The sequence below is a fragment of the Sturnus vulgaris genome, chromosome 20, assembly GCF_052056855.1.
Source record: "Sturnus vulgaris isolate bStuVul1 chromosome 20, bStuVul1.hap1, whole genome shotgun sequence".
Classification (NCBI taxonomy): domain Eukaryota; kingdom Metazoa; phylum Chordata; class Aves; order Passeriformes; family Sturnidae; genus Sturnus; species Sturnus vulgaris.
The window spans coordinates 9,453,901-9,479,210 of record NC_142262.1 but is presented as its reverse complement, the minus strand read 5'-3'; the positions used below and the strand labels follow the sequence as shown (position 1 = coordinate 9,479,210).

General features: G+C 47.4%; 1 protein-coding gene across 4 annotated transcripts in view; it reads left to right on the top strand.

Annotated features, from left to right (window-relative positions):
• Positions 1-25,310, top strand: part of GAS7 (growth arrest specific 7) — an 84,318-nt gene that overhangs the window by 33,718 nt on the left and 25,290 nt on the right. For 3 of the 4 annotated variants that reach the window (XM_088176611.1, XM_088176614.1, XM_014885057.2), the window contains exons 3-6: positions 11,622-11,693; positions 13,251-13,336; positions 16,688-16,741; positions 24,481-24,570. In XM_088176611.1, the coding sequence (XP_088032737.1) occupies positions 11,622-11,693; positions 13,251-13,336; positions 16,688-16,741; positions 24,481-24,570 (302 nt within the window). The remainder of the gene's footprint in view (positions 1-11,621; positions 11,694-13,250; positions 13,337-16,687; positions 16,742-24,480; positions 24,571-25,310) is intronic. The other variant, XM_088176613.1, reaches the window with a different exon arrangement.

The window sequence follows — 25,310 nt, the reverse complement described above, 5'->3', positions numbered from 1 at the left end:
AGTTTTGTACTTCCCTCACAAAAGTTCCAAGTAATATAACAAGGGCCAATTTCCATATCCTGCTTGGGAGCTCAGGCTCAGGAAGATTTCTGATTCCTCTAGGAAGGGAGGATAACTTTGGCACAGGCTGACCGGGGAGGCGGTGGAATCTCCGTCCTTGGAAAATCTCAGAAACTGGCTGGACAGAGCTGTGGCTGATCTGTGGTTTGCACTAATCCTGTTCAGGGTAGCTGGGTTGAAGACTTCCAGAGGTCACTTCCAATCAGTCTTTCTCAGGAGAATGCCCAAACCACCTATGGTTATGTTCTCAACTGTTAGAGCGTTGTGTGGTTCTCAGAATAACAGCATGTAAGAGAGGGTAGAAGTGGGGTTTCTGTGTTCTGAGCCTTGCTTTAGGGATCACTTACTCAAGTTCTGTTTAGATGAGAATCTTTTCACCAGACTGATCCTACGCCCAGTTGGCTTTGAAGTTAGGCTTGCTCTTTTTCCTATGCTGGACTCAAGAACCCTGCATTTCTGAGCCTCCCATTGGTCCATAAGGGCTGTAGCATTTTTGTGGGACAACAGGAATCTCCTGCAGCGTGTGCAGGGGCACCCTGACTACTCTCCAGCTTAGTTGGTCCAGTTTCTGGCAAGCTCAGTTTATCTAACCTGCTCAGTTAGAATATGCTGCTGCCTCAAAGTGTTGTAGCTGGATAGAGGCTGTGGCTGGGTGATATTGCTTGAGAGTGCTTTTGCTCTGGTTGCATGATCAGACTCAGATCTCAAATGCCTCTGCATCCTCGAAGTGTATTATGTGCCACGAAAGTGTCACTTGTGGTGTCATCTAGGTTTCAGACAATGCAGAATGCAACCTCCAGGCCTTTTGGCTGGAGTGTGTGGTGAAGCCTTACCCAGTCCTGGCATGAGCAGCTGTCTGGACACTGTTTTGATTTAACCTGACTAATTAGCTTTGACCTCTGATCCCACAAAACCTGTAGTTCAGGCCTGTCCGTATGCTCACCTTGGTCAAATTTCATGTTGCTACACTTTTTTCCTTGACTGTGCTGCAGAGCTGGACCTGCTGAGCCATGCAGTCACCATGAAGTCACATTTGGCATGTGAGACTTGCTGCTAACAGTGGGACTGCACTTTAACACTTAGAATGTATTCTCTGGGTTTGAGCTATAGGATAAGTCAAAGACAATATGCTATAAGCCTAAAACCTGCAGTCCCCATCTTTCCTGTGGTAGAGCTGCATTGGCATGGGTAATGTTTATTGCCAGTCTCACAGACTGGACAGCTCACTGCTGGCTTGTCTGAACTGCTTATTTGTGCTGTCACTGCTGCAGCTGCTGCTGGGAGTACCAAGATAAACACTGGCAGGGTTTGTCATGGGGACATGGTGCTGGCACACATCTCTGTCACTTCATGGACCTCTGTCCTTCTTGGCCTCCTTAGCTCCATTATCTCAGCTGCAGGAGCCAGGTCTCCTCTCCATCATGGTGTAGGTGTACTTCTAGGCTGCTCTCTGATTACCATTTACCAGATGATGAAAGTACACTGAAGCATTTGAGAGAGGTGTCACTGTTTAATGCACACACAGAAGGAAAAAAGGAAGGGAAGGAAGGGAAGGAAGGGAAGGAAGGGAAGGAAGGGAAGGAAGGGAAGGAAGGGAAGGAAGGGAAGGAAGGGAAGGAAGGGAAGGAAGGAAGGAAGGAAGGAAGGAAGGAAGGAAGGAAGGAAGGAAGGAAGGAAGGAAGGAAGGAAGGAAGGAAGGAAGGAAGGAAGGAAGGAAGGAAGGAAGGAAGGAAGGAAGGAAGGAAGGAAGGAAGGAAGGAAGGAAGGAAGGAAGGAAGGAAGGAAGGAAGGAAGGAAGGAAGGAAGGAAGGAAGGAAGGAAGGAAGGAAGGAAGGAAGGAAGGATCCAAGGGTGCTCCATCCATGGATGCAGCTGCTGAGTCCCTGTTGACAGCCTCCTGCTGCAGGGTATCTCTGATCCCACTTTTCCAGAGTCCAGAGGGATAGAGTCTTGACCTGCCACTAAATACAGTTAATTGCTGGAGTGCTCCCTCTGGCTTTTCCTTCAGGGCTGGTGTTAGGCAGCAATGTACCACTGCATTTTAGGTTGAACAGCTCTCTCTGGGGTCTCTTGGAGCCTGGGGCACACAAATCCATGCTGCTTTCTTTTTGCACATGTCCCTGAGGTATTGCTATCGTGCAGCCTCCCTTTGGTTGCCCCTTCCAGCACAGGTCTCTCATGCATGAGGTGGAAGAGAGCCATACTGTGAGCATACTGTGGGAGCTCCAGGCATTGGGTTCACTGTCTGTTCGTGTAAAATGTTGTGTTTGGACATCCTCAGAGTGGCATGTCCTTCACTACAGCACTCCAGCTGCCCTGGGTGTCCACCAGTTGCCTTGCAAGTCAGTGGGAGACACTTCCCAGGGCAGAGAGAGGGGATTCATGCAGCTCAGGGCTGTGGCTGAGCCCTGGGTCAGGTACAGAGCATCCTTCTCCCCCACTGTGGGGCCTTGCTGGCCCCCACTGCCTTTCTGAGGGGAAATGCTATCAAGAGCAGGCTTTCTTGGCCAGCCTGTGGCACTTTTAGCACTTCCATCATTGAAAAGCTCTGGTGAGAGGAGGTATGTGCCTTCTGATGAGGTGGGACTGTGGCTAAACATTTACCCAGCATCTAGGCAGGGTCTGTGGGTAGGGGACCTGTGTGAAGGAAGGCAGTTCATCAATGGGAAAACAGGTCTTAAAAGCAAAAAGGCAGTTTGAAAGCTGACTAAAGGGAAAACAAAGCAGGGACCATAGTTAAATTGCAATAAACTGCTCCAAAACTGTTTGCCAGCTCATCCTCAGAGAATGGTGATCAATGGTCTCTTGTCCAAGGGGAGTTTGTACTGCAGGGAATCCTGCAGTGATCTGCCCGAGAATCCATTCTAGGCAGTATTTCCACTGATGAATGGCATGTTGACATTGAAAGCACTTATTCAAACAATAACTTTTAACTGGAGCTGGGAGAGAACATGGTGTTCTCTCCTGCACAGAACAGGCTCAGAATTCACAATCACCCTGGAATAGGAGGATGCTGTTCAGTAAAGATGCATTTAAGATCAGAGATTTCAACAGAAATAATTAAGTGGCAAAGACAAGCAATGGAACAGTTTACAGACAAAGACATTGGGGCTCTGGAGGATCTGAAGTTGAGTGAGAGCCAGCAGTGTTGTGCTAGTACAAACCAGCCAGCATTTTCCATTGTATAAATAGGAGTGTTGTCTGTGAGGCATGAGGTAAGCCTCCAACTTTACAAGGAAATTATAAAGCCTCAGCTGGAATATTTTATCTTGTTTGGACGCTACACTTCAGGAAATATGTGAGTCAGTTGGATAAAGCCCAGAAAAGAGTAGCAAAAGTGATGGAAGATGTGGAAAACATAGCCTGTGGGTAAATGCTGAGAGATTGTGGGTGTCTGCCCTTAGAAAGCAAAGATATGGACAGGGTCATGAAAGCAGACCTAAAGTGCATAAAATGTCATTAGGGAGAAGACTGTTTGCAATGCCTGTCATCACTGGAAGATTTCAATTCCAATTTGGATTTCAATTTTGATTTTCATTACTAGAACACATTTCAGTTGCAACCAGGACAACTAACCCTTCGAAGCTCTCTTGGAAGTGAAGTGTGGGAGTACAGAGTTGCCTGGGAGTCTGTATCACTGGAGCAGGTTATGCAAAACCATAGAAAATTACATTGGCCTTCTCTGGGTAGAGCAGGGGCAGTATGACATCCTGAAATCCCTGTCAGGCCTGTTTTTTCAGTCTGTAAAGCCTAAACTATGTGAAAAATATTTATCAATGTAGAAACTGACAAATGCCTGGGACTGAATGGAAGCTGCTCTTTATTTGGTGTCTTTGTATTTCCCCAGCTTTTACAATCATCACGTCTAACCAGGCTCTTGTCACTCATCTGCTGGTTTGCTTTTTTTGATTGTTTGAGTCAAAGAATCTTAATATGAGTTCAGAGGAACATTTCATTTGTGCTTTTCATTTGCAGCTGAGCTGAATCTTCCCACTGTGTTTTGGGGCAGGTCCTGCTCCTCCGTGGACTGTCCTGCCCTCGAGCTCTGCAGGAAAGGCAGGATCAGCCAGGAATGTCCCCAGGCAGCAGCAGAGGGTGGGCTCCACACCACAGGGTCTGCTGGGGTGGGTGCATGGCTGGGAGCAGGGGGGGTGCAGCCTTTGAAGAAGGTCAGCAAGCTGAAGCTGTGCAATGTTTGGTGTGGTGGAGCTCTGTGCTGCTCCCTAGATGAACTCTGTGTAGTTCTCTGTAGTTCTGTGCCCTCCTCCTAAAGGCAAGGGGTGTTGGTGACCTGTCTGTTCAGCAGCTTGTCTTTCTGACCATGCCTGGTCATCTTCTCTGCCTCGGTGCAGAAACCTTTTCTTGGGTTAAATTGTTTTATTGCTCTTAGTGCTTGAACTATTCAGAAGTGGTAATGCAAGTTACCAATCATTTTCCTGGGAAGGGAAAATGGGATTTTAGGGGCAAGTAAGATGTTGATTCTTCTGAGCCTTCAAAATACAGCAGATGCCTCCCTTCCTGTGGGGCATTACTATTATTGTCACCATTGTTTCCAGTGGTTAATGTCCTTCCACGCTGGGATTATCTGCCTTTGTTATACATCTTGACTCTGAGATGAGCTCAGTTGGTCAGAGGAGGGTGCTAATAATGCCAGGGTTGTGGGTTTGATCCCCATATAGGCCATTCACCTAAGTCTAATTCCATAATCCTTCTGGGTCCCTTCCAAAACTCAGACTATTTTGTGATTTTGTGATCTTACCTGACTGTAAAAATATTTCCACAGTGTGTTGTTGTATGGTCTAATTTTCATTGTCTTTACAGGAAAAAACAGAAGGAATTGGTTCTTGACTAGAAAGAAATCTATGAGATAGTGTTCTTAGGTGGAAGAAAAATGTTAGGAAAATCAGTAATGAGGGAGTTGAGGTGACCCTGGAACAAGCAGTTGTGCAGAGGTGACAAACAGCACATTCCTGTCTTTCTCCACTTGATATCCAGATTAACACTCCACATTTATTGAAGCAGGTTCAATCCTGAAACCATTGTAAGGGCCTCTGAGCTGTATACAGTCTGCACAATGAAGCCCAAGACAATTTCAGTGTACCCGAAGTTTTCTGAGCGTGGCCTGGCTACAGGAAGGTTGAGTCTGCACCAGTGACATTACAGCTGGGTGCCTGGCACCTGCCTTGTGCAACATCCAGAGATATCCCTGCTTGCCATGTCAAAACACAGGAAAGAGTGCCCAGAATGCACAGCCACTACGTGGTTAACGAGTTACTCAGTGTCTGTAGGAGGGGTTTGCAATTGTGTGTGGGTGGTAGATTCAGCAGGAAAATATTTCATTATGCTGAAGAAATTCTCTGATGGGCTGCAGCTGCAATACCTCTTGCATTAGTCAAACAATAGCACTCCAGCTACCTTGCCCATCACATTAAAAATGACTTATGTACTTGTGACACCAGTGTTTGTGTGGCTTACTGCCACCTTGCTTTCACAGCTGAGCCCAACTTTACGTGGTGTGTTCTTATTTCCAGCCTTTTCTTGTCTTTTATTTAAGGTCCTTCCCATTTACTAAACAGCATTTTATCTCCTGGAAAGCAGGACTTCTGCTTTCCTGTTATCTTGATCCTAATTAAGGTCCATATATTCTTATCATCACAAACATCATTAGTAAAATGGCACTTGCAACAGTGAGTTCTGGGGCAGTCCTGAAATGCGTGGCTGAAAGGTAATTTCCTTGAAAGGTCTCTGAGTTGAGGGGTTTCATTCATGGCTCATCAGCTACAGTCAACTCCAACTTATGAACTGCAGCTCAGAGTAAGTCCTCTGTGGAGACACCAAAGAGATGTCAAGCATTTTTATTACGTGTTTTTTCTCATACAGTTAAAACGTTTCAGTGACAATTTCCCTCTTATACAGGATGCCCTAGTAAAGGGTGGTATAGGAACCTGCCTTGGTAAAGTGGCTTAAAACCTGGAAAAACAAAGTGTGTCTCAGAAAGTGCTGGAAATAGCATTATTATCACTGCTAAGCCTGCAGCAAAGGGCTCACTTTTGTCACATGCTGTTTGCAAAAGGAGGGGCATGGTAGATATCCCAGTAATCATTTTGAAAGATCAAGTGAGAGCTCTTGTCAGCAGCTTTTCCCTTGCTGTGGAGGTGGCAACAAGCACCTCTCCATTCAACACGTGGACAGAACAATTCAGGAACTCCTGGATGGTGCCTATCTCCATGGTGTGTCTTTCAAGACTGAGGTCAAAAGCTGTTTGGCAGCCTCAGTCTCTCTTTTATTGAACTGCCTGGGGGATGGAAGTGGATTTCAGCTCTGACACCACAACTCCTGCTGAACAAGTTCATGTGCTGCCTGGTATTCTGCTTTCAGCACTTGTGTGCCTGACTCTCATGTTGGGTGCAGGTGCAGAGAGGTTTGCATTGGTCAGTTCTGCCTGGTTTTTTTGTCTCTTTTTATTAGGTATAAAGAGGGAGGTAAAGGCCACAGTCCTGGGAGTCCATGGAGGAGTGTGAGGTCACTGTGTTGCAGTCTGGAGGCTCATCCATGGGCTGGTGATTTAGGCATTTTGGGACGATACTGATACAGGTGACCCATGCAGGATTCAGAACTTCAAGGCTCAGTGGACCAAAATGTGGGAGCACAAAGATGAAGAAGCTGCTGTGTTGAATCAGGAGAGTCCACAGCCTTTGGTCTCAGGAGGTCAGGGCTGGTGTGAGTCAGTTCTGTGAACTGATGCAGAGGTGAGACCTCCTCCTTCCAATGAAACACAATCTTGTGCTACACATCCTCTATAGAACAGAAGGGAAAATATTTTCATTGCACTCTCATTCACCCACTCTTTCTACTTCAAAAGTTCTGAATGGTTCACACCAGTCTCAGGGCATTGTAAATGATGTTCCCTTCTTACATGCCCAAACCCCCACACTCCTTTGGTCATTCCTCTGGGCTTTTTTCTACCATACACAATATCAAGAAATAAAGTGCTGTGGAAACTTCACCAATTCATCACAAATGGGGGGAAGATCTTAGCCAGAAAGGTGTCATTAGGTGCAAGTCCCCTGACAGTTCTGTGCTCCTGGCTGGGGAGTTGAGGTTCAGAGCATGGTGGCTCCAGGCAGATGAGAGGGCTGGGCTGGGAGTGTTTGCTATTAAAGAAAACCTGTTTCCAAAGCAGGGCTGATTGCCCTCCCTCTGAGTCACAGGGCCAAGCAATCTTTACCCTTTGGGGAGCCATGGACAGGCCACCAACCTTGCTGAGAGCCTATGGAGATGCAGTGGAGAAGCATAGAAAGGTTATGGAGGGTTGGAGGGTTTGCAAACTGTCTGCAAGGTGTTTCCTGCCTGCCATTGGCGAGAGTCAAGTGAATCCCAAAGGGAGGAGTTAAAACTGTGTGGGCCTCTTTTACTCTTCTGCAGATGTGACTTCTAGTTCTGCTTGTTTTCAGCACCAGTTTGGGAGAAGTTTTCAGGGTTTCTTCTTGTGGCATTGAGGGGGGACATGTTCTGTTGCTGTTCTTCATCCCTGTCTGTGCACCTTCATCCTTGGCCTGTGCAGCCTGCACAGCTTCATGTTATTCAGGGCAGAAACTGGGTTTGGAGCTGCTCAGCATCACAGATTTATTGCTGTTAAAGCTGAAATAAACTCCAAACCTATTTATAAAGATGTGATTTAGCACCAGTAGCTGGGTGACAAAGGACAGGTGCTCCAGATCCTTAAGATCAGGAGAGGTTTCTGCAGTAAGCAGACTCAGAGGTCCACTGCCTTGATCTGCCCCATTCATGCAGTTTAGACAATGAAATCATGAAGCATTTAGCTCCAAAAATAGACCTACACATGACAGCATGCTGAGGTACTAAATCCATTCCTGAAAGGAATATAAACACATTTGTGAGGGAGTGTGCTGGTACATAAAACCCTGACGTTTGGCTGATGATGTATGTTCAAACTGGAAAGCAGCTCCTTCGACCTTAGAGTCAAAAATTGTCTGCTTCAGGATATTCTCAGAAGCTGTGTTTCTTGACTAACACAACTAACCCAGAGTGTGTGGCTCTGTGACACATCATGCCATTTCTCATTCTGCCAAACAGGAGTGAACTTGCTTCCCCCAAACACCACAGGTTTCCACTTTTCCTCTGGTAGGAAATGTTTCACCACTTCTGTGATAACCCTCTCTGGTTGTGTTGGCCAGTAGAGCTTGGATCTTGTAACTGTTTTCCTTCTACTACGTCATTTCAGTTTTAACAAGTGGTTTTCTCCTGCCTCACTGTTCACTAACAGAATTCCACAGAACCACAAATGGGTTGGATTGGAAGGGTTCTTGTGCCAGCTCCCTGCAGGGGACACGTTCCACTAGACCAGATGGCTCCTAGCCCTGGCCTTGGGTATCTCTCAGGGCTGCAGTACTTCTGTTTGTTCACAGTCCTCTATCACAGTCAAGAATTGTCTGCAATTGTCTGCTGGGTCATCTCCCCCAAAGAAACTCTGATTATTCCTTCCCCACTCTGCCTAAATGGTCTAATTAACATGTGGCTGATAAGGGAGGACAGAACTTGTTGGTGTTGGTAGCTGCCAGTGCTAAATTGCACCCAGAGTACAAGGCTTTAGCTTGACTGGAACATCCTCTGGGGAGAACTGTGTGGGGTATAAAACCTAGGCCAATATGGAATCTATTTCTAAAAGCCATGATCACTGTTCTGCCACGGGGTTACAAGCAGCCTTCTGGTTTTCCAAGCACCAGGATTGAAGGCTCTGTGTGGAGCTCCCAGACAAGACTCTGCCTTGGCTGGATCAGACAGTGCATTATCTCTCAACAAGCCTTCTCTGTGTGTCTGTAAAAAAAGGCATCCCCCCACTCACTTCTAATCTCCACTCTCACTTCTAATCATGACTAAGCTGCAGAGAAATTTGTAATGTCACAGTTTTACCTTGGTAAATGTACTTGCTTCCAGTAGATGGCATTCCAGCAGTGCAGTCCTGATCCAGATTAGTTCCTATCCCTACTTGATCTGCCAGAATAATCCCTGCACAGAAGTGCATTTTTTTCCCCTCCTAATGCTCAAAATAATTGGAGTTTAAAAACTCTTGTCCATTTCCTACCCAATTAAATATATTTTTTCTATTTAATGCATTTTATAACATTGGGGGTTTTTTATTTTTCAATGTACTTAACTCCAAAGTAATTTTATTTTGGAAAATGTGTCAAGACACTGAATGTTTTGGCTTGCATTCACAAATCTGCTAACCACTGGACACTGCTCTTTCATGTGTGAATTTTCTGCCCTCAAGTTATGTGTCTGGGTCCTCTGTGGCAGGGAGGAATGAGGCACTGCACAGCAGTTCCACTACAGCCAGCAGGCAAAGCACAGACCAGTTACAATTAGCAGCTGGTAATTTTCACAGAATCACAGAACATTCTGAGTTGGAGGGGGCCCACAAGGATCACTGAGTCCCACTCTTGAGTGAATGGCCCATCCAGGGATCAAACCCACGACCTTCATTTATAAACACTGTGTTCTGGCTAACTGAGCTATGTCTCTTTAACCAATTCATTACATTTTATATATATTTGGTAGGTTTTTAGGTGCATTCCTCTGCAGAGTCTCAAAAATGCTGGAGACAGATATGCTTGTGTGAAATCCACAAGCCAAACATGAAGGTAACTTGTTTTACTGCTAACATGAAACTCTGTGCTGGCAAAAAAACATTACTTCACTGGGGCTCAGCACTGGGGCTCAGCATCAGTGGGCTTCACATTCCCTTCTCACAGATCTCAATTCACATTATTGATTAATCAACAATTTAAAATTTTTTTTAAAATCTACAAGATATGTGGATACTGTATTGTTTACCTTTGCCTTACATTAATTGTAAATTAGAATTTATCTTTATTTAACCATGCACTCGTGGACTGTAAGCCAAGACAAGCTGACTCATAAAAGACAACTCTTTGCATTTAATTTTGCTTCTGTTTAGTTAAGACACCTCTCAGTGCTTCTTTATTGACCTAGCATGGAATTTAGTTACTTACTACCCAGTTCACAAAAACAGGCTAAAATTTAAATATTCCCCTGTGACTCAGAAAAGCTTCTAGTTCATCAGATGTTGCATTTGTAAGGGAAGAAAAAGCTTCAAGTATTTTTCTTTGCAAGCAAAAGCATGCTGTGGCTTGGGGAGGGGGTGAGAGGGGAAGGATGGGGATGGGCAGGGACATTACAGGTGTGGGGGATGGCACCTGCTTCTATTTGGGATCTGGAATCCTGAGTTCTTTCCTGGAATAACGAATCTAACACAACCCTTAAGGACAGCTCTGTATATATATATATATATATATATATACACACATATACACACAGAGACATCTATATGCATATAGCTACATAAATGTATATGCATATGTGCATGAATCTATATATAAAAATAGGCCTTTTATGGTTCTTGAAGCATGTTAGCATCCTGCTTGGTGCCCAAATAAGCACTGACCCAGGACAGGAGGCCTTATGTGCCCTGAGGGAGGTGCTCACTGCCAACCCTCAAGGGCTCTCCTCCATCACCACTTGACCATGGTCATCCAGAATACTGACACACATGCAGGATTTCAGGCTTTGGCAGAATTAGATGGTTGTTGATTGGGATTTGTGAGAACAGCAGTTTCAAATGAAGCAGCCAAAGTAGTCCTCAGACTTGATTGCAGTGACTTATTTATTTTCTTATTTGATACCATCTGGCAATCAGCGTTGTTTAGGTGATTTGGAACTGACATGTGCATTCAAAAGGAATGGTTCCCGGGCATTTCTAGCTGGACTTCTTTGGAAGTTGCTGCTCTCACTCCACTGTCTCCTGCTCACAACTTGTAAAAAGTTTTGTACTTAAGTCTTCTGTCTTCAGCATACAGTCAAAAACAGTTTCCCATTTGCTGAGAAAATGAGCAGAATGGTTAAACTACAGAGGCACCTGAGGCGACAAAGCAGCAGCAGGTTTTGGAGTGTCACAACTGGTGTGACAGACATTGGCACATTCCAGCTGCTAAGCGACCTGAGTGGAAAAACAGAAATTTTACAGGGAAATATTTTTTGGGGAAAAGGGTGCTATGGCTTGTGTATGTGTGACTGATACCACATCTGTGAGTCACTCACGACTGCCTTTGATGGAGAGAGCAGGGGCAGAGGCACTGCCTCTGCCTGGTGCCTGTCCCCAGGCTGAGGACCACGGCTGGCCCACAGTGGGCTGCAGGCAGTGCCCACGCTGGGCTGGGCTTCAGTGCACCTGGAAAGGCACTCACTGCAGGCCAGGTGAGTGTTCCCAGGCAGTGATCTGGAAGAACCAGTGATGCAGCTTCCAGTCTGGCTGTCTCCACCCATCCCAGCTGGCAGCTGTAGCAGGAAGAGATGAAGGGAGAGAGGAAGTGCAGGGAGGTGCAGGCATCTTCCTCACAATGGGAAAAGCTGGTTCAGAGGACAGTGAGGGTCAGACCTGCTGGTTTATGTGTAATAGTCATAACTCTGGTATGTGCAAAAGCCTCCATCACCCTCACACTCGTGTTTCCCTTCAACAGAAACGACGTGGGAGCGGCCAAGCAGCGTGCCAGGCACTCCAAAGAGCCCTGTGTCACAGAAGAGTTCTGCAGGTACTGTTTGATGCTGTGCCTGACTGCTGCACTGGGTGAATCTGCTTCCCTACCATCCAGCAAAGCAAAGGAAATTGCTGTGATATAGTGGGATAGAGACTTGATGTACATAGAGAATCGTGGAATGGTTCAGGTTGGAGGGAACCTTAAAGATCATCTCATTCCACCTGCCTGCCATAGGGAGGAACACCATCTGTTATCCCAGGTTATGGAATATGCCCCAAGCCCTGTCCAGCCTGGCCTTGGGCACACCCAGGGGCAGCCACAGCTTCTCTGGGCACCCTGTAGCAGGGCCTTACCTCCCTCACAGATGTTCTCTTAATCTCTGATCTCAGTCTACCCTCCCACAGCTTAAAGCCATTGCCCCTTGTCCTGTCACTCCAGACTCTTGCCTAATGTCCCTTTCTATCTCTCCTGTATCCCTGCTAGACACTGGAAGGGGCTCTAAGGTCTCCCCAGACCCTTCTCTTCTCCAGGCTACAGGGTCATGAAAGTGTAGCAGAGCAAACACGGTGGGGTTTTCCCTACTGACACATCTTATGCACTTTTGTTTCCCTGCCAGCCCATCTTCTGTCTGGGTGTCTGAAGTATCCACTCAAGAGCTGGGGTGGCTCCTTCTGGAAGCACAGAGGCAAAGAGGGGCCCAACAAGCACTTCCTCAGTTCTGCTTTCTGACAGGGCAGTGACATTAAAGAGCTGCAGATGCACATGGGCTGGCTGATGCTCTTCCACACAGAGCATATGCACAGCAAAGAGTTTTAGCATGTGATGGTACAGGGGTGACCATATATATCATCTCTGGCTTGACTTGAGGTTGCAGGGAAGCAAGGAACAGAGTCAGATGCATAACTCTACTGAAAAGCTCTTGGATACTGCAGAATGACAAAGCAAAGCAAAAATTAGAATAAAAATTGTTAACTGTAAAGGCCATTGCTGCCAGCTGACTGTAAATAAAGCAGGTTAGAGGATATTTTCCTTAGAAACTTTTGAACTGATGTCTCTCTTTATTGGCAGAACTGGGTGGGTAGTCTGTGTGAAGATTGTGCATTTCATTGTGACCAAAGGATTTATAATGTAGTTGAGTATCTTGTTTTAACACTACTTTGAGCATTATTGAGCTCAGTATATAAAAAAAAAAAAAAAAGGCAATTCATAGTTCCACACAGAACCATAAACATTTTGCAAGGCTTGCCTTCTTGACATGAAAACTCAACTCCCTTGGACCAATACTTTTAATGGATGCCAGGTGCCCAGCAAGCCACTCTGTCACTCTCCTCCTCAGGTGAATGGGGGTGAAAACTACAACAAAAGGCTCCTGGGCTGGGGTAAGGGCAGGGAGAGATCACTCATTATGGTCATGGGCAAAACAGACTCCACTCAGGAAGAGGTTTAATCTATTACCCATGAAATCACAGTAGGGTAATGAGAAATATAACTAAGTCTTAAAACACTGTGATCTATATCTGCATATTCAGTTACGGGATTAGTTTCTAAATTTGTGCAGTTTTTCATTTGCTATCATCAGCAAGCTTGCTAACTCTCCATCTGTTCTTGCAGTGAATGGCTACTACATCTCTGGGTCTCCAGTGCACCAGCTCGACTCAGGCCACACGAGCCTCCGAAAAGCCAGTGGGGACACCCAGGTAAGATTTTTGGGAAAAGCCAAACAGCAGGATCCAAGAATAAATGGGTTTCTGCTTAATTTAGGAATTCCTAAGTAATTTAGGAATCCACCCAGAGCAGGAAGTCAAGAGGTCATTTTCTTTTAGAAACTCTCAGATCAGAGAGATTTCTTGCATGTAGCACAGTTAGTCTTTGTGTCCAGCTGGTAAAACAGTGAAAAGTGCCAAGATCCTTTGGATTTTTTTTGTCCTATCACTCCTTTCTGAAAAATCCACCAGGCCAGTTCAGTCACTGTTAATAACCCTATGAATTTTCCTGCCACTCCAGCCTGAAACCTGGGCCTGTGTCCAGCACAGTCCTCTCTTTGCACTTGCACATCCGCCCATGTCTGTATCTCATTGTATTTTCATGCAGCTCCAGCTTTCCCTCCCAAAGACAGTATTCACAAAGAATTCATCCAGAGCTTTTTTCTCAATTACTTCATCCCCTCCAGCCTGTCCTTTTACAGCCCCTCCTCAGTGCCTCACCCAGCACATCACCCCGAGTTAACCTACAGGATGCTGACCTGTGGACAGTTGGCCTTCCCCCGCCTTTGTTCAAATTTCCAATAAATATCTCTGCACTTTTGCTTGCAACATATTCCTGGGAAAGTCTTCCCCACAGGTCTGCAGATGCAGCACAGGGCCTTCTTCCAGCTCCTCCCATGAAACCTTTTCTCCCTGCCAAAACATCACCATATGACCATGTGAATGCCACAGCTGGTGGATCACACTCCAGTTGCACTGTGCTTCCCCACCCTCTGGTTTCCCCCAGTGGTCCCAGACCTGAGTTATCTGTTTCATTTCTGTATGAAAGTGACGAGTCCTTTTGCAGTACTAAATATCCCTGGGGAAATGTGTGTTTGATTGGTGTGCTGCTGCCATGTGGACCTGGCCCATCTGGTGCTCTGGTGCCTGTCTGACATTCTCTGTTTCTTGGTCTAAGTTTTGTGTTGTCTGACAACTGTCCCGCTTTTCCTTGACCCTCTTTCTCACATTCTGCCTCTTAAGTAATTCCCTTCAGCCTTTCCCCTAGGTCAGTGTTCCTGGTTTAAATTCATGGTATTTCTCATTATACAGTCCAGCTCTTTTGTTTCCCTGTTTCTTCCACATCAAACATCTTTGACATCTTTTTAACTCCTTGTGCTGCTGTTTCTCTGAGCAATTTGCCCGGGCTGGAGATAGTGAGCACCTAAACTAGGTCAAAAGCATTTTAGAATCTTGCATAGTGCATTACCAGACACCCCTGTCCACACATGGACTGTGACTCCCTCTGAGACCCCAGATAAACTTGTAGGCTGTGACTTCCTTCAGAAAGTCCCTTGTGAATTCTTGTGCCAAAAAAAAAAAAAATAAATCTCAAGGTATCTGACTCCCATGTTTTTCTAGTTGGCTTGGAACACAGATTAACTAACTTCTGCAGAACTTCCTTTGTGGCAACATTTGCCACCTTCTGTTTTTACAGTGATGAGTCTTACTCAAGTTCACAGACACCTTTTTACACAAACTTACATCTGAGATACATGAGGAGTCATAGAGTCACAGAATGGTTTCAGCTGGAAGAGATTCTAAAGCCCATCCAGTGCCATCCCCTGCCATGGACAGGGACACCTCTCACTATCCCAGGTTTCTCCAAGCTCCATCCAGACTGGCCTTGGACACTTCCAGAGATCCAGAGGCAGCCACAGCTTCTCTGGGCACCCTGTGCCAGGGCCTCACCTCCCTCACAGGGAACAATTTCTTCCTACAATCCCATCTAACCCTGCCCTCTGTCAGTGGGAAGCCATTCCCCCTTCTTCTATCACTCCATCCCTTGTCCAAAATCCCTCTCCAGCTTTTTGTAGGACAAACATAGGGTACTGAGAGTTTCCACTAAGGTGATCCTGCAGCCTGCTCTCTCAGTGCTATGCACTGCTTTGCTCAGCTGACTCAACCATCAGCCTGTCAGAAATCCCTTTCATGACTTTTCTCATTCCCTTCATTGCCTCCATGATACTTTCTTTCCAATGCTCCTTTATTACTGGCTTTTCCAAATTGAACTCCTGGCTTCATCTCTGCTTTGAACCTGCTTTGAATTAGTTCTGAATCTCTAACTGGCTGCTGGTGGCATTAATTCTCAGAACAGCTTGTATCTACGCCCGCTTGGGAAGCTGCTTTTCCTGGGAGTTGTGGCAGCTTTTGCAGAAGAGTCCTTAGTAAGGAAAGCATCTGACCATAAACTCGTGGTTGCAAGAAGCTGTTCTGCATATCCTCAAAGTCTTTTTGGCCTGTCTCTCTCTCTCTCTCCTTGTGTGTCTTGGGCCATCCTAAGCTGCTCTGCTTTGACTGCTTCCTTGTCTTTTCCTGGCATGGGCTGTCTCCCACTGTGGAGCAGCTCCTAGGCTTTGGCCAGGACGCTTTCTTAGACCTGGGCAGCAGCCACCATGCAAACAAATGCTGGCAGGATCCCTCCAGCAAGCTCAGCCACATTTCTTGGAAACAGGTCAGGGGGTGGGGGGAAAAGCCACAACTGAGAACAACAGGGAGCTATGCTGTGCTGGGCACAGGGCCAGACCTTATTTATGGCTTCCTAGAGAGCAGCTAAATGCTGCCCGTTCAAGTTGTCACAACTGCCACCAAGGGGACAGCAGAACAGCCATGGAAATGCACCTGTGTGGTGCTAGGCACGATGCTGCTGCTGGGTGTCGAGTCCCGGGTGCAGCAGCCGGTGCCCGGGCAGTGAGATTTGGGGTGGGAGTCCCTGGCACAGCCCAGTGACGATGCCAGGAGCCATCCACGTGCTGCAGAGCTGTCACAGCATCTGAGCCCCGCCACGGACCCTGCGACAGGGACAGGGGCACTGCCCGCCTGGGGGGACTGTGGGGCACGTTTGTGTCCCTGTCCCCAGGGGGATACGATGCCACCGTTCCACAGACAGGTAGGAACTGCCTGATGGCAGGACACTGCCACCATCGCTGTGCCCAGCAGTGGATGTCACCATCCCCGTGCCCGTTCTCGTACCCAGCAAAGTGCCACCCCGTGGGACACCAAGACTCCCGTCCCCGTCCTCAGGGGGGTGTGACACCACCATCCCATGGCAGGACACTCTTCCCGCCGCCGCCAGCGGGTGCCACCGTCCCGGGGCGCAGCGAGCCCCGGCCCCGCTCTCGGTGCGGCGGAGGCGAGAGAGGCGGAGCAGCGAGCCGGGGCCTCCCGCAGCTCCCCCTCCCTCCATGCCTGCCTCCCGAGCCGAGCCGAGCCGAGCCGTGCCATGGGACCCGCCTCTCCCCGCCCCGCGCAGCCATGCTGGGCTCCGAGAGCGGCCGCGATGATGCGCTCCGCTTCCCTCCGCAGAGCCCGGGGTCCCCGGCGGCGCCGCGGCGGCAGAGCAAGGAGAGCAGCCTGACGGTGAGTGCGGGGAACGGGGCTGGGAACTGCGGGGAGCCGGGCTGGGAGCCGGGCATTGGGGCTGGGAACCACGGGGATCTGGGCTGGGAACCGGACAGTGAGGCTGGGAACCGGACAGTGAGGCTGGGAACCGGACAGTGAGGTTGAGAACCGCGGGGATCCGGGCTGGGAGCCGGGCAGCAGGGTTGGGAACCGCGGGGATCCGTGCTGAGCACTGGAAGATAAGGCTGGGGAACAGGGCAATGGAGCTGAGCACCGGGCAGTGAAGCTGGGAACCGCAGGAATTCGGTGCTGGGAACCAAGCAATGAGGCTGGGAACTGGGTAATGGGGCTGGGAACCGCGGGGATTCCGTGCTGGACACCGAGCACTGAGGCTCTGAACCGCGGGGATTTCGTGCTGGACACCGGGCACTGGGGCTCTGAACTCCGAGGATTCCGTGCCGGAGCATCCCTGCCCGTTTTGCTGCTCAAACGCCGCTAAACCCACGGAGGGTTTGGGATCTCTGCCCTGCGCTGGAGTCCAGGCGCGGTTTTCCGTGGAATAATGCTGGTTCCAGGGTGAGCAGGAGGGATCGCTGTGCCCTGAGAGGTGCCTCGGGCTGTGAACCAGGTGTCCTGAAAAAACTTCCAGATCTGATCGTCTCCTTTCCACAACAGCGTCTGTACTGAGAGAAGTACTGAAGAGTTAGGGGAAGACAGATAGAGCAAGATCTTTTTTTTCCTTATCTGTATTTGAGATGTCAAAAAGGTTTCTTGTGTCATAGTGTCCAAGTAAAGATTTCTGGTGGAAAGTATAGGCAAAGGTTTTATATTTCAGTGTGAAGTTAATCCTACATTTACTTTTAGTCTTCATAATTAATTATAACTGATTCAGTGAAGAGACTTTTTACAGGAACTTGTAGTGACAGGCCAAGGGACAGCGGTTTTAAATTAAAAGAAAGGAGTTTTAGGTTAGATAGTGGGAAGGAATTGTTCCCTGGGAGGGTGGGCAGGCCCTGGCACAGGGTGCCCAGAGCAGCTGTGGCTGCCCCTGGATCCCTGGCAGTGCCCAAGGCCAGGGTGAACAGGGCTTGGAGCACCCTGGGATAATGGGAGGTGTCCCTGCCCATATCAGGGAACAAGATGGGCTTTAATGTTCCTCCCAGCCTAAGCCATTCCACGATTCTGTGTTATGAATGGAAATGTTCTCAGTTGTATGATGTATCTCAATTTATAGACATTAATATCTTTTGCCTGCTTGATGACCTCATCTGGAACACAATTAGCACTTATGGGCTCTTCAGTGCAGGGCAGATGATTAAAAACAGAAAGGAAATCAAAATAGATGAATGAAAGTGGCTAGTAATAGAAAGTTTTATTTAAATGGAAATCAGAAGAAAGGAACAGATAAATTAATTTTCAGCAATAAAGAAGGGGCAATAACCATGCTTGCAGCTGCAAGTATTGGCAGGGTGTCAAGTCCTTGAGAACAAAAGGAATAATTTAATATTATACATTCATAATGTTACTACGAGGAGGAGATTGTTGTCTGCATTGTCACGTGCAGCCTGCACATTTATTCATCAGTGGGCCGGGTTGCTGGTGACAGAGACCAGGGTTCTAAAGAAGCACATAGAGGTGTCTCAGACTGAGATGTGGGTCAGCTACTGCCATGCAGGTACGTTGTTCTGGGGCAGGAGGGGGAAGTCTTTAACAGCTTTTGAAAAAAAATCACTTAAATCAGTGATTCTAGTTAATAAAATCAGTTGTTACCAATGTTAGTACTGTTAATTGGTGTATTGAGAGTGTGGTGTGCTGTGAAGCAAGTATAAATCTGTATGTTCAGACATTTTTGCAGATGTCTAGGAGAATCAGCTGTTCCAGGGCTGCAGTGGCTGGGGCAGGAGACATATCCCAGCCCCTCAATGCAGCCCTGCCTGCTCAGGTTGGGGAATTAAGGTAAATCATGGGCTGAACATCATGTCCAGAGGGACTAGACATGATCATACAGGGTGAGTTGCACTGGGCTGCATGAGTGCTTGTTTTTCTGCAATCCCTGCTGCTTACAGGGCTGAGAGCTTGAGCTATTCTCATATTTGCTGGCCCATGTGCCATCAGGTAACATCTGCAAAGCAAGGAGCAGTGTGTTATGTCAGGGTCACTGGGTGTGCGCTTCTCCAGCAGAAGCCCAAAGCTTTCAAGTAGGATGAATCAGAGAGACAAAAATAAGCTAATTTTAACAGCTGTTTGCTCCAAGCGAATGCTCCATCAAGGCAGCATTGTGAAAAATAAATCTCATATGGAGTGTAAACTGTAAAACAGTAGAAGTGTTTTCACTATCTCCTAGGAGGTTCTGTTTGCTCAGTGCCACTCAAGCTGACGTGGGGATGTTCTGGTTAGCAGAGCTGCAGGGCATGTCCTTAGCTTGCTGTCAGATGCTTTCCCTTGATCTGTAGCTATGCTCAGGCAGAACCTCTTCTTGCAGAGGGGAATTCTGTGATTTTCTTTGAGGCTCTTGGTCTGGAAAATCCCCCTTCAAACCAAAATGCTCTGGCACACAAGCTGCAGACATCAGGTGATGTCCAGCCAAGCTGTTGCTGCGTCATCGCCTTCAGCAGAGGAGTGGGAGCATCTTCCTCAGGATGCATCTGCCTCCTCTGCATCCAAGTGGCATTAAGTAGCACAGCTTCTGGAAACCCTGAAGGCAGGTGGAGCTGCAGTATTTCCCCTCTGTGTGCAACCAACAAGAATAATGTGGTGTTTTCTCTTTGGCCAGTGAATGTTACCGACATGGTCTTCCATCTTTGGAAGAGAAACTCCAGCTGGGTATATCAGAGGCTGTTATGAAACTGCAGATATGTAGTCTGTGCTGGTTTTACAATGACTTTTGAAGGTGCACTCACTGTTTTAAGGCTGGATGGTTTGCTGGCTGATTCCTGAAGTCTCTGGCCATGAGTTGTCTGTGGAAGCTGGAGGTCGTTTTCAGTAGGTGAGGGAGAGTTAAATGGAGAATGTACCTCAGCTGAGGTAAAGAGCTCTGTCTTACTTGGAAGAGCAGGAAAGCAGCCTGATTATAAGGTATTTCTAAGTGTGGGTTTCTTTCTTAAAAATTCTCTAGGGCCTTGTTAGGATAGTGCAGGACTTGGGAAACACTGGTGTTTGGATTGCGTGTGCTGGACACGCCAGTGGACACGTGCTGCAGATGGGACGATGGGCAGCCTGTGCACTGGAACTTGGGGTTTCCTGCTGCTGTGCTCTGTGTGTGACACAGTGAGACACACACAGGGTTGTGATGGGCACAGCATGAGGCTGCATGTTGAGCACAGCTCCCCCCTCTGCCCTGGGGCTGACTGCAGGGTAGATACTGTCAGAAAAGCCCTGGTTTGGCCTGAATAATCTCTGAACCTATCTACAGATAGACCAAGTAAAAGAGGCCTCTGCCGCACTTTTGGCAGAATCTTCCCTTTGAAATAGGAAGGAATCAATTTGTTAACAGTGTAACAGAATTGTCTGTTCTTCCCTTCTGTGGTACCATAGCTGCAGCATCATCCTCCCAGAGCTAAAACCCAGGGCAAACTCATGGTGTTGAAGCTACTCAGACATAGCCTAGGCATTTCTGGGTTTCCCTGTCTGGGGGGAGTTCAGGGTGCCCAAGGTCTTCTAGGATCTTCTCCAGCCTTTGTATTTGGCGTTTTTACCCAAATAGTTCCATTTGCCATATGATCTCAGTGTTGGATGTTGTACTTTTGAGTCTCAGCTGAAATCGTAAAGAAGATATTGAAGTAAGGCAATCTGGCACATCTCTTCTGTGTTTAAGGTGCTGAGAATGTGTAGAAATCAAAAAGATAATGTGCATTTTTAAGTTGGAGAGATAGGCAAAAATGTTGCCCTGCTTCAGTCGCTTTAGCGTGGCACAGTAAGTTCACCCACTTTCTGCTCATTTATTTATGTCGTGTCTGATGTAATAAATGTGTAGTTGATTATCTAAGCTTTGATCAAATTATTCTTGTTTTATTCATGTTGCTTGGCAATGTCTCATTGACTGGTGAGTGGTGGCAGTGACTTCAAAGCCTGTAGAGACTCTGAAATCCAGGAGATTAATGTGCACGTCCAACCCAACAAAGTTTGTTGGTCCTGTGCAAATCCTGTGCATTCACCTGGCTCCCTGGGTCTGTTCCTCTTCTGTCACCCTTTTGTGTCTCAGTCATAATTAAGAGTCACCTACAACATGAACATCTCATTTTGCCATGACTGCCAATGTACTCATGGGAAATAGGATCTGGAATATTCAGCTGTTAATATAATTGCATTTGCTCACAATCAGTACACAGGCAAAAGTCAAAAGTATTTTAATCCATTGAGTTTGGCACACAGCTTGTCAAGAGAAATGCATCAATTTGTCCTGCTCCTCTCATCCCCTCTGTGTGTGTCCTTCACTAAGCTTTGTTTGTCACTATGATTTCTTCCTGCTCTGACTCTGTACCTTCTGTCCTCTGTGATCCAGTGGCTCTCAGACAGGTTTTCTGGTGCCACTCATGGCCTGTGGCAGCTGGAAAGACAAGCTGCTGTCCTCTGGCAGGTTTGCTCAGCTCTTCCTTGGGGTTTTGCCCTGCTGGTGTCTGTCTTGTTATTAATTTTGCTTTGTTGCGAACTGACAACAGCCATTATTTTGACAAAGAGGCTGCATAAGAACTTAATACCATGGTGGGGCTGATTATCACCTCAGCTGTCCCAGTGGAGCTTGTGGGAATGCAATGCAGGTCATCACACCTTGTTTTCTCTTCGTGTTCTGTGATTCCATCATTATCTGAGAGACGTGTTTTCATTTATTTGTTTCTTACTGGCAATTACAGCTGTAATAGTCACCTTCTGCAAGCTTTTATTAAGCCTTGCTGCCAAGTCAGCGTTGTTAAGATATCCACACTGCCACAAGTTTGGATCTGGAGCTTGCATGGAGCCTAGGCAGCTCTCAGGGATGTGATGTTCTCAAAATTAGGGAGGGCAGTCGTCCTTTGCATGGAGGGAATGTCATTGTCCGTGGGACTGATGGAGCTGTTAAATGCTGTCAGACATGGGGACATCACCATGAGATGCTTTGGCTGTCCTTAGCATCACTCAGCTCATCAGTGGGACCAAGCTGGTGAAGCAGAGTGCTTTTTTTTACAGCTCTCTTTGCTTTTAGTAGCAAAAAAAAGGAGCATTTCAGAGGGAGGATTGGGAGAGGGGAATGCCATGCTGTCACACCACTACTGCTCTGTGCCAGCCTGGTGTTCCACTCCTGCTGGGAAATCCTGAAAGGTTTTAGAAATAGTAGGACATACCAATCCAAGAGCTCTTGTTTAAGTGTAAGACATCTGGGGTAATCAAAGGAAAGAAAGATGACAGGATTACCTATGTAGTTATACGTAATTTTTAGTAATATTTCTAGAGTTTTGAAAATTTTCATGCCCCCTAGTGGGACTTAGTGTAAAAAGCTGTAATTTCTGTTAAGTTCTGTTTACCATAATATTTCTTTTTTTTTTTAAGATTGTAAAAGCTTCTGCATTTTTGATTTTTAATTCTGGCACCAATTCCCTTCTAAAAAGTAATACCAGACCCAAGTTGCCTCATGACTCTTTCCAGACAATTCCGCATAATTTCCAGACAGTTCAGTTTTTGGAGAAGTGAAGAATATTTTGATTTATTCCTAACACTTTGAGAAACATGTGAATTAACCCTACTTTCGTCACCTGCTGATGTGCATACTCACTGTTCCACTCCTGCTGCATTCCTGGAGTTCTGCCCACTGCAGTGGGACACTGTCACCAGTCCAGCCTTGGCATTTCCAGTGACTCTGTGGTTGTTGCTTCAGGACATTAAGACTCACTGTCACATCTCTAATCAACAGCTTCCGACTGACACAGATTTCATTTTTGTGAAACAGGCACTGCCTTTAGCAAGGAATGGGAATTTCCCTTGCTGTTTCTCTTTGCAGATTTTTAAGCTGCAGGATACAACTGCTGTGCCCCCCACTGCAGATCACCTCCCTGTCCTGGTGCACAGTGCCTCAGTGCAGTGATCCAACTCAAGATATTCTGTGTCTGTGATTCTGTGATGCCCAGACTTCTGTTAAAGGCTGCAGAATACACTCAGGACGTGCAGTTGGTTAGAGCATGGCCATCCTGCTCTGAGCTGAGCTGATTTCTGTAACTCCTGGTGCATGACTCTTGGATGGGGAACACAAAGGAGCAGGGAAGGTGTTTGCAGTGCTGTGGTTGGAGGTGCCAGCTCTGGTTGGAGGTGCCAGCTCTGCCTGGACATTCTTACTCTGGCTGCAGAGGCTGGTCCTGCTTGGAGTGCAGGGTCACCAGTGCATGGCCACTGCCTGCAAAGCCCAGATCTCTGACCTGAGGTCAGTTTGAAGCCTGATGGGAGCTGGAAAGCAAGACGTGGTGTAGGATCTAGTTGAGGTGACAGTCAAAGACACCACAGGTACAGGGTCCTCAGCCTGCTTTGGGATGGACTTGGCAAGCTCTGGGCAGTGATTTATGTGGAGGAGGCTCTTGCACTGGTACAGGACAGCTGCTGAACTCCAGCCTGGGCAGAGGCAGCAGAACCAGTGTGGGTTTGTAGGAGCAGCCTCGTATCAGCTAAAGGTTTTGTCTGCTCTGCTCTGGTGTGGTGGTTTAGTGCTGTGTCAGCACCCACATCCTTTCTGATCCTCTCTGAATAGCCCAAAGGCAGATTCAGTGCCTGTAAGCCCTGCCTTTGGGCCTGCCCATGCAGCTGTGCTAACCCTACCCACAGATTTGTGTGGATTTCCTGTGAGCATTAACTGATCCAAAACAAACCCCCATCCCATACAGTTACATCTGTGAGTCTCCCATGCCCAGTATCTCTTGATGCCTTGATTAATACTCAAGTGCTCTTCGTGTTCCCCTGACCCTGAGAGGGACTGATTTTAGGGTACCTGCCCAGCAAGGATTTGGGGTGAGCATTACAAACTGGCAGTGGACTCTGACTCTTGCTGGTGCTTCCTCTGAAAGGCTTGGCTGTGTCCAGGGCTGTTCTGCAGTAGCTGTGGTGCTCCTTGCCTTCACTGAGCTGTTAGCAGGCTGTAATGTTCCACTGTGATAACTAAATGAACGTTTGGACTTTTTTCTGCTGTTGTGTAATGAGCGTGTGATGAGTCCTGTCTGACAGATCACTGTGGCTTCTGCACACTGCAGGTTCATTGACTCCAGAGAGCCTTTGCTCCTTTTTACACAGAGCATCACTTCCATCTGAAAAGGTCTTAGAGATAGATTGAAGGGCTGTGCACAGAAAAAATAATTCCGTTTTTTGTCATCCTGTAGGAGGCTGGCATAGCCAAGGTGTTTTGCACTGGTAGTGCCTGCAGTGTTCTCTGGTGCTCACTGTGTGGCTGTGCTCAGGGTGTGCTCAGGGTTTTTCACATCAAGTTTTTTACCACAGTTTTTAAGGGAGCTGAGAGAACTCCCTGCGTGGTGCTTTCCAAATCCAGTAGGTTTTCCTCCTGTGAAATGGGTAGTTTATTTCCCTCTGGGCTGACACTCCTGCTTGCAGAGAGTAGCATTCTGGGAATACTTAGCTGCTGTTTCCATGCAACAACCAATTTTTCTTCACTGGCATGCATTCACTGCGGATTTTCTGATGGGAAGCACGTGGATATAACTTTTTATTTACATATTTCTCGTTAACAGCTAAATTTCATTGCTGTCTAACTCTCCTTTTCTTTTTCTTTTTCTTTATTTTTTTAACAGATCAACTGTGTGACTTTCCCCCACCCTGACGTAATGCCAGAGCAGCAGTTGCTGAAACCTTCAGAGTGGAGCTACTGTGATTATTTCTGGGTAAGTAGGCAGCCAGCCACATGCCACATGCAGCTCCAGAGCTTCCAAGAAAGTGGAATAAACAGTTTGATTTGTGGTACAAGGTGAAGGAGGGTTTGGGCTGAGATGCAATGTGTTCAGGGAGCACCATGGAGACTGGGGATGCCAGTGAAGATCTCCTGGAAACATCTGACCAGTCTGAGATGTGGCTGATCATCAGAGGAATGTCCAGAAAGGCAAGGACAGTTCTCAGGAGATGGATTTGCTCAGGAAATAGGGAGGATGTAGGATAAGCCACATACCTCAAAATAGCACAGGCAAAAGGGCAGTGCAGCGGGAAGGGGATAGAATCAGAGAATCCCAGACTGGTTTGGGTTGGAAGGGATCTTAAAGCCCACTCTGTCCCACTGTCTGCCATGGCAGGGGCACCTCCCACTGTCCCAGGCTGCTCCAAGCCCCAGTGTCCAACCTGGCCTTGGGCACTGCCAGGGATCCAGGGGCAGCCACAGCTGCTCTGGGCACCCTGTGCCAGCCCTGCCCACCCTCACAGGGAACAATTCTTGCCCAATATCCCATCCAGCCCTGCCCTCTGGCAGTGGAAGCCATTCCCTGTGTCCTGTCCCTCCATCCCTTGTCCCCAGTCCCTCTCCAGCTCTCCTGGAGCCCCTTTAGGCCCTGAACAGGGCTCTGAGGTTTCTCCAGAGCCTTCTCCAGGCTGAACAGCCCCAACTTTCTCAGCCTGTCTCCAGAGCAGATGTGTT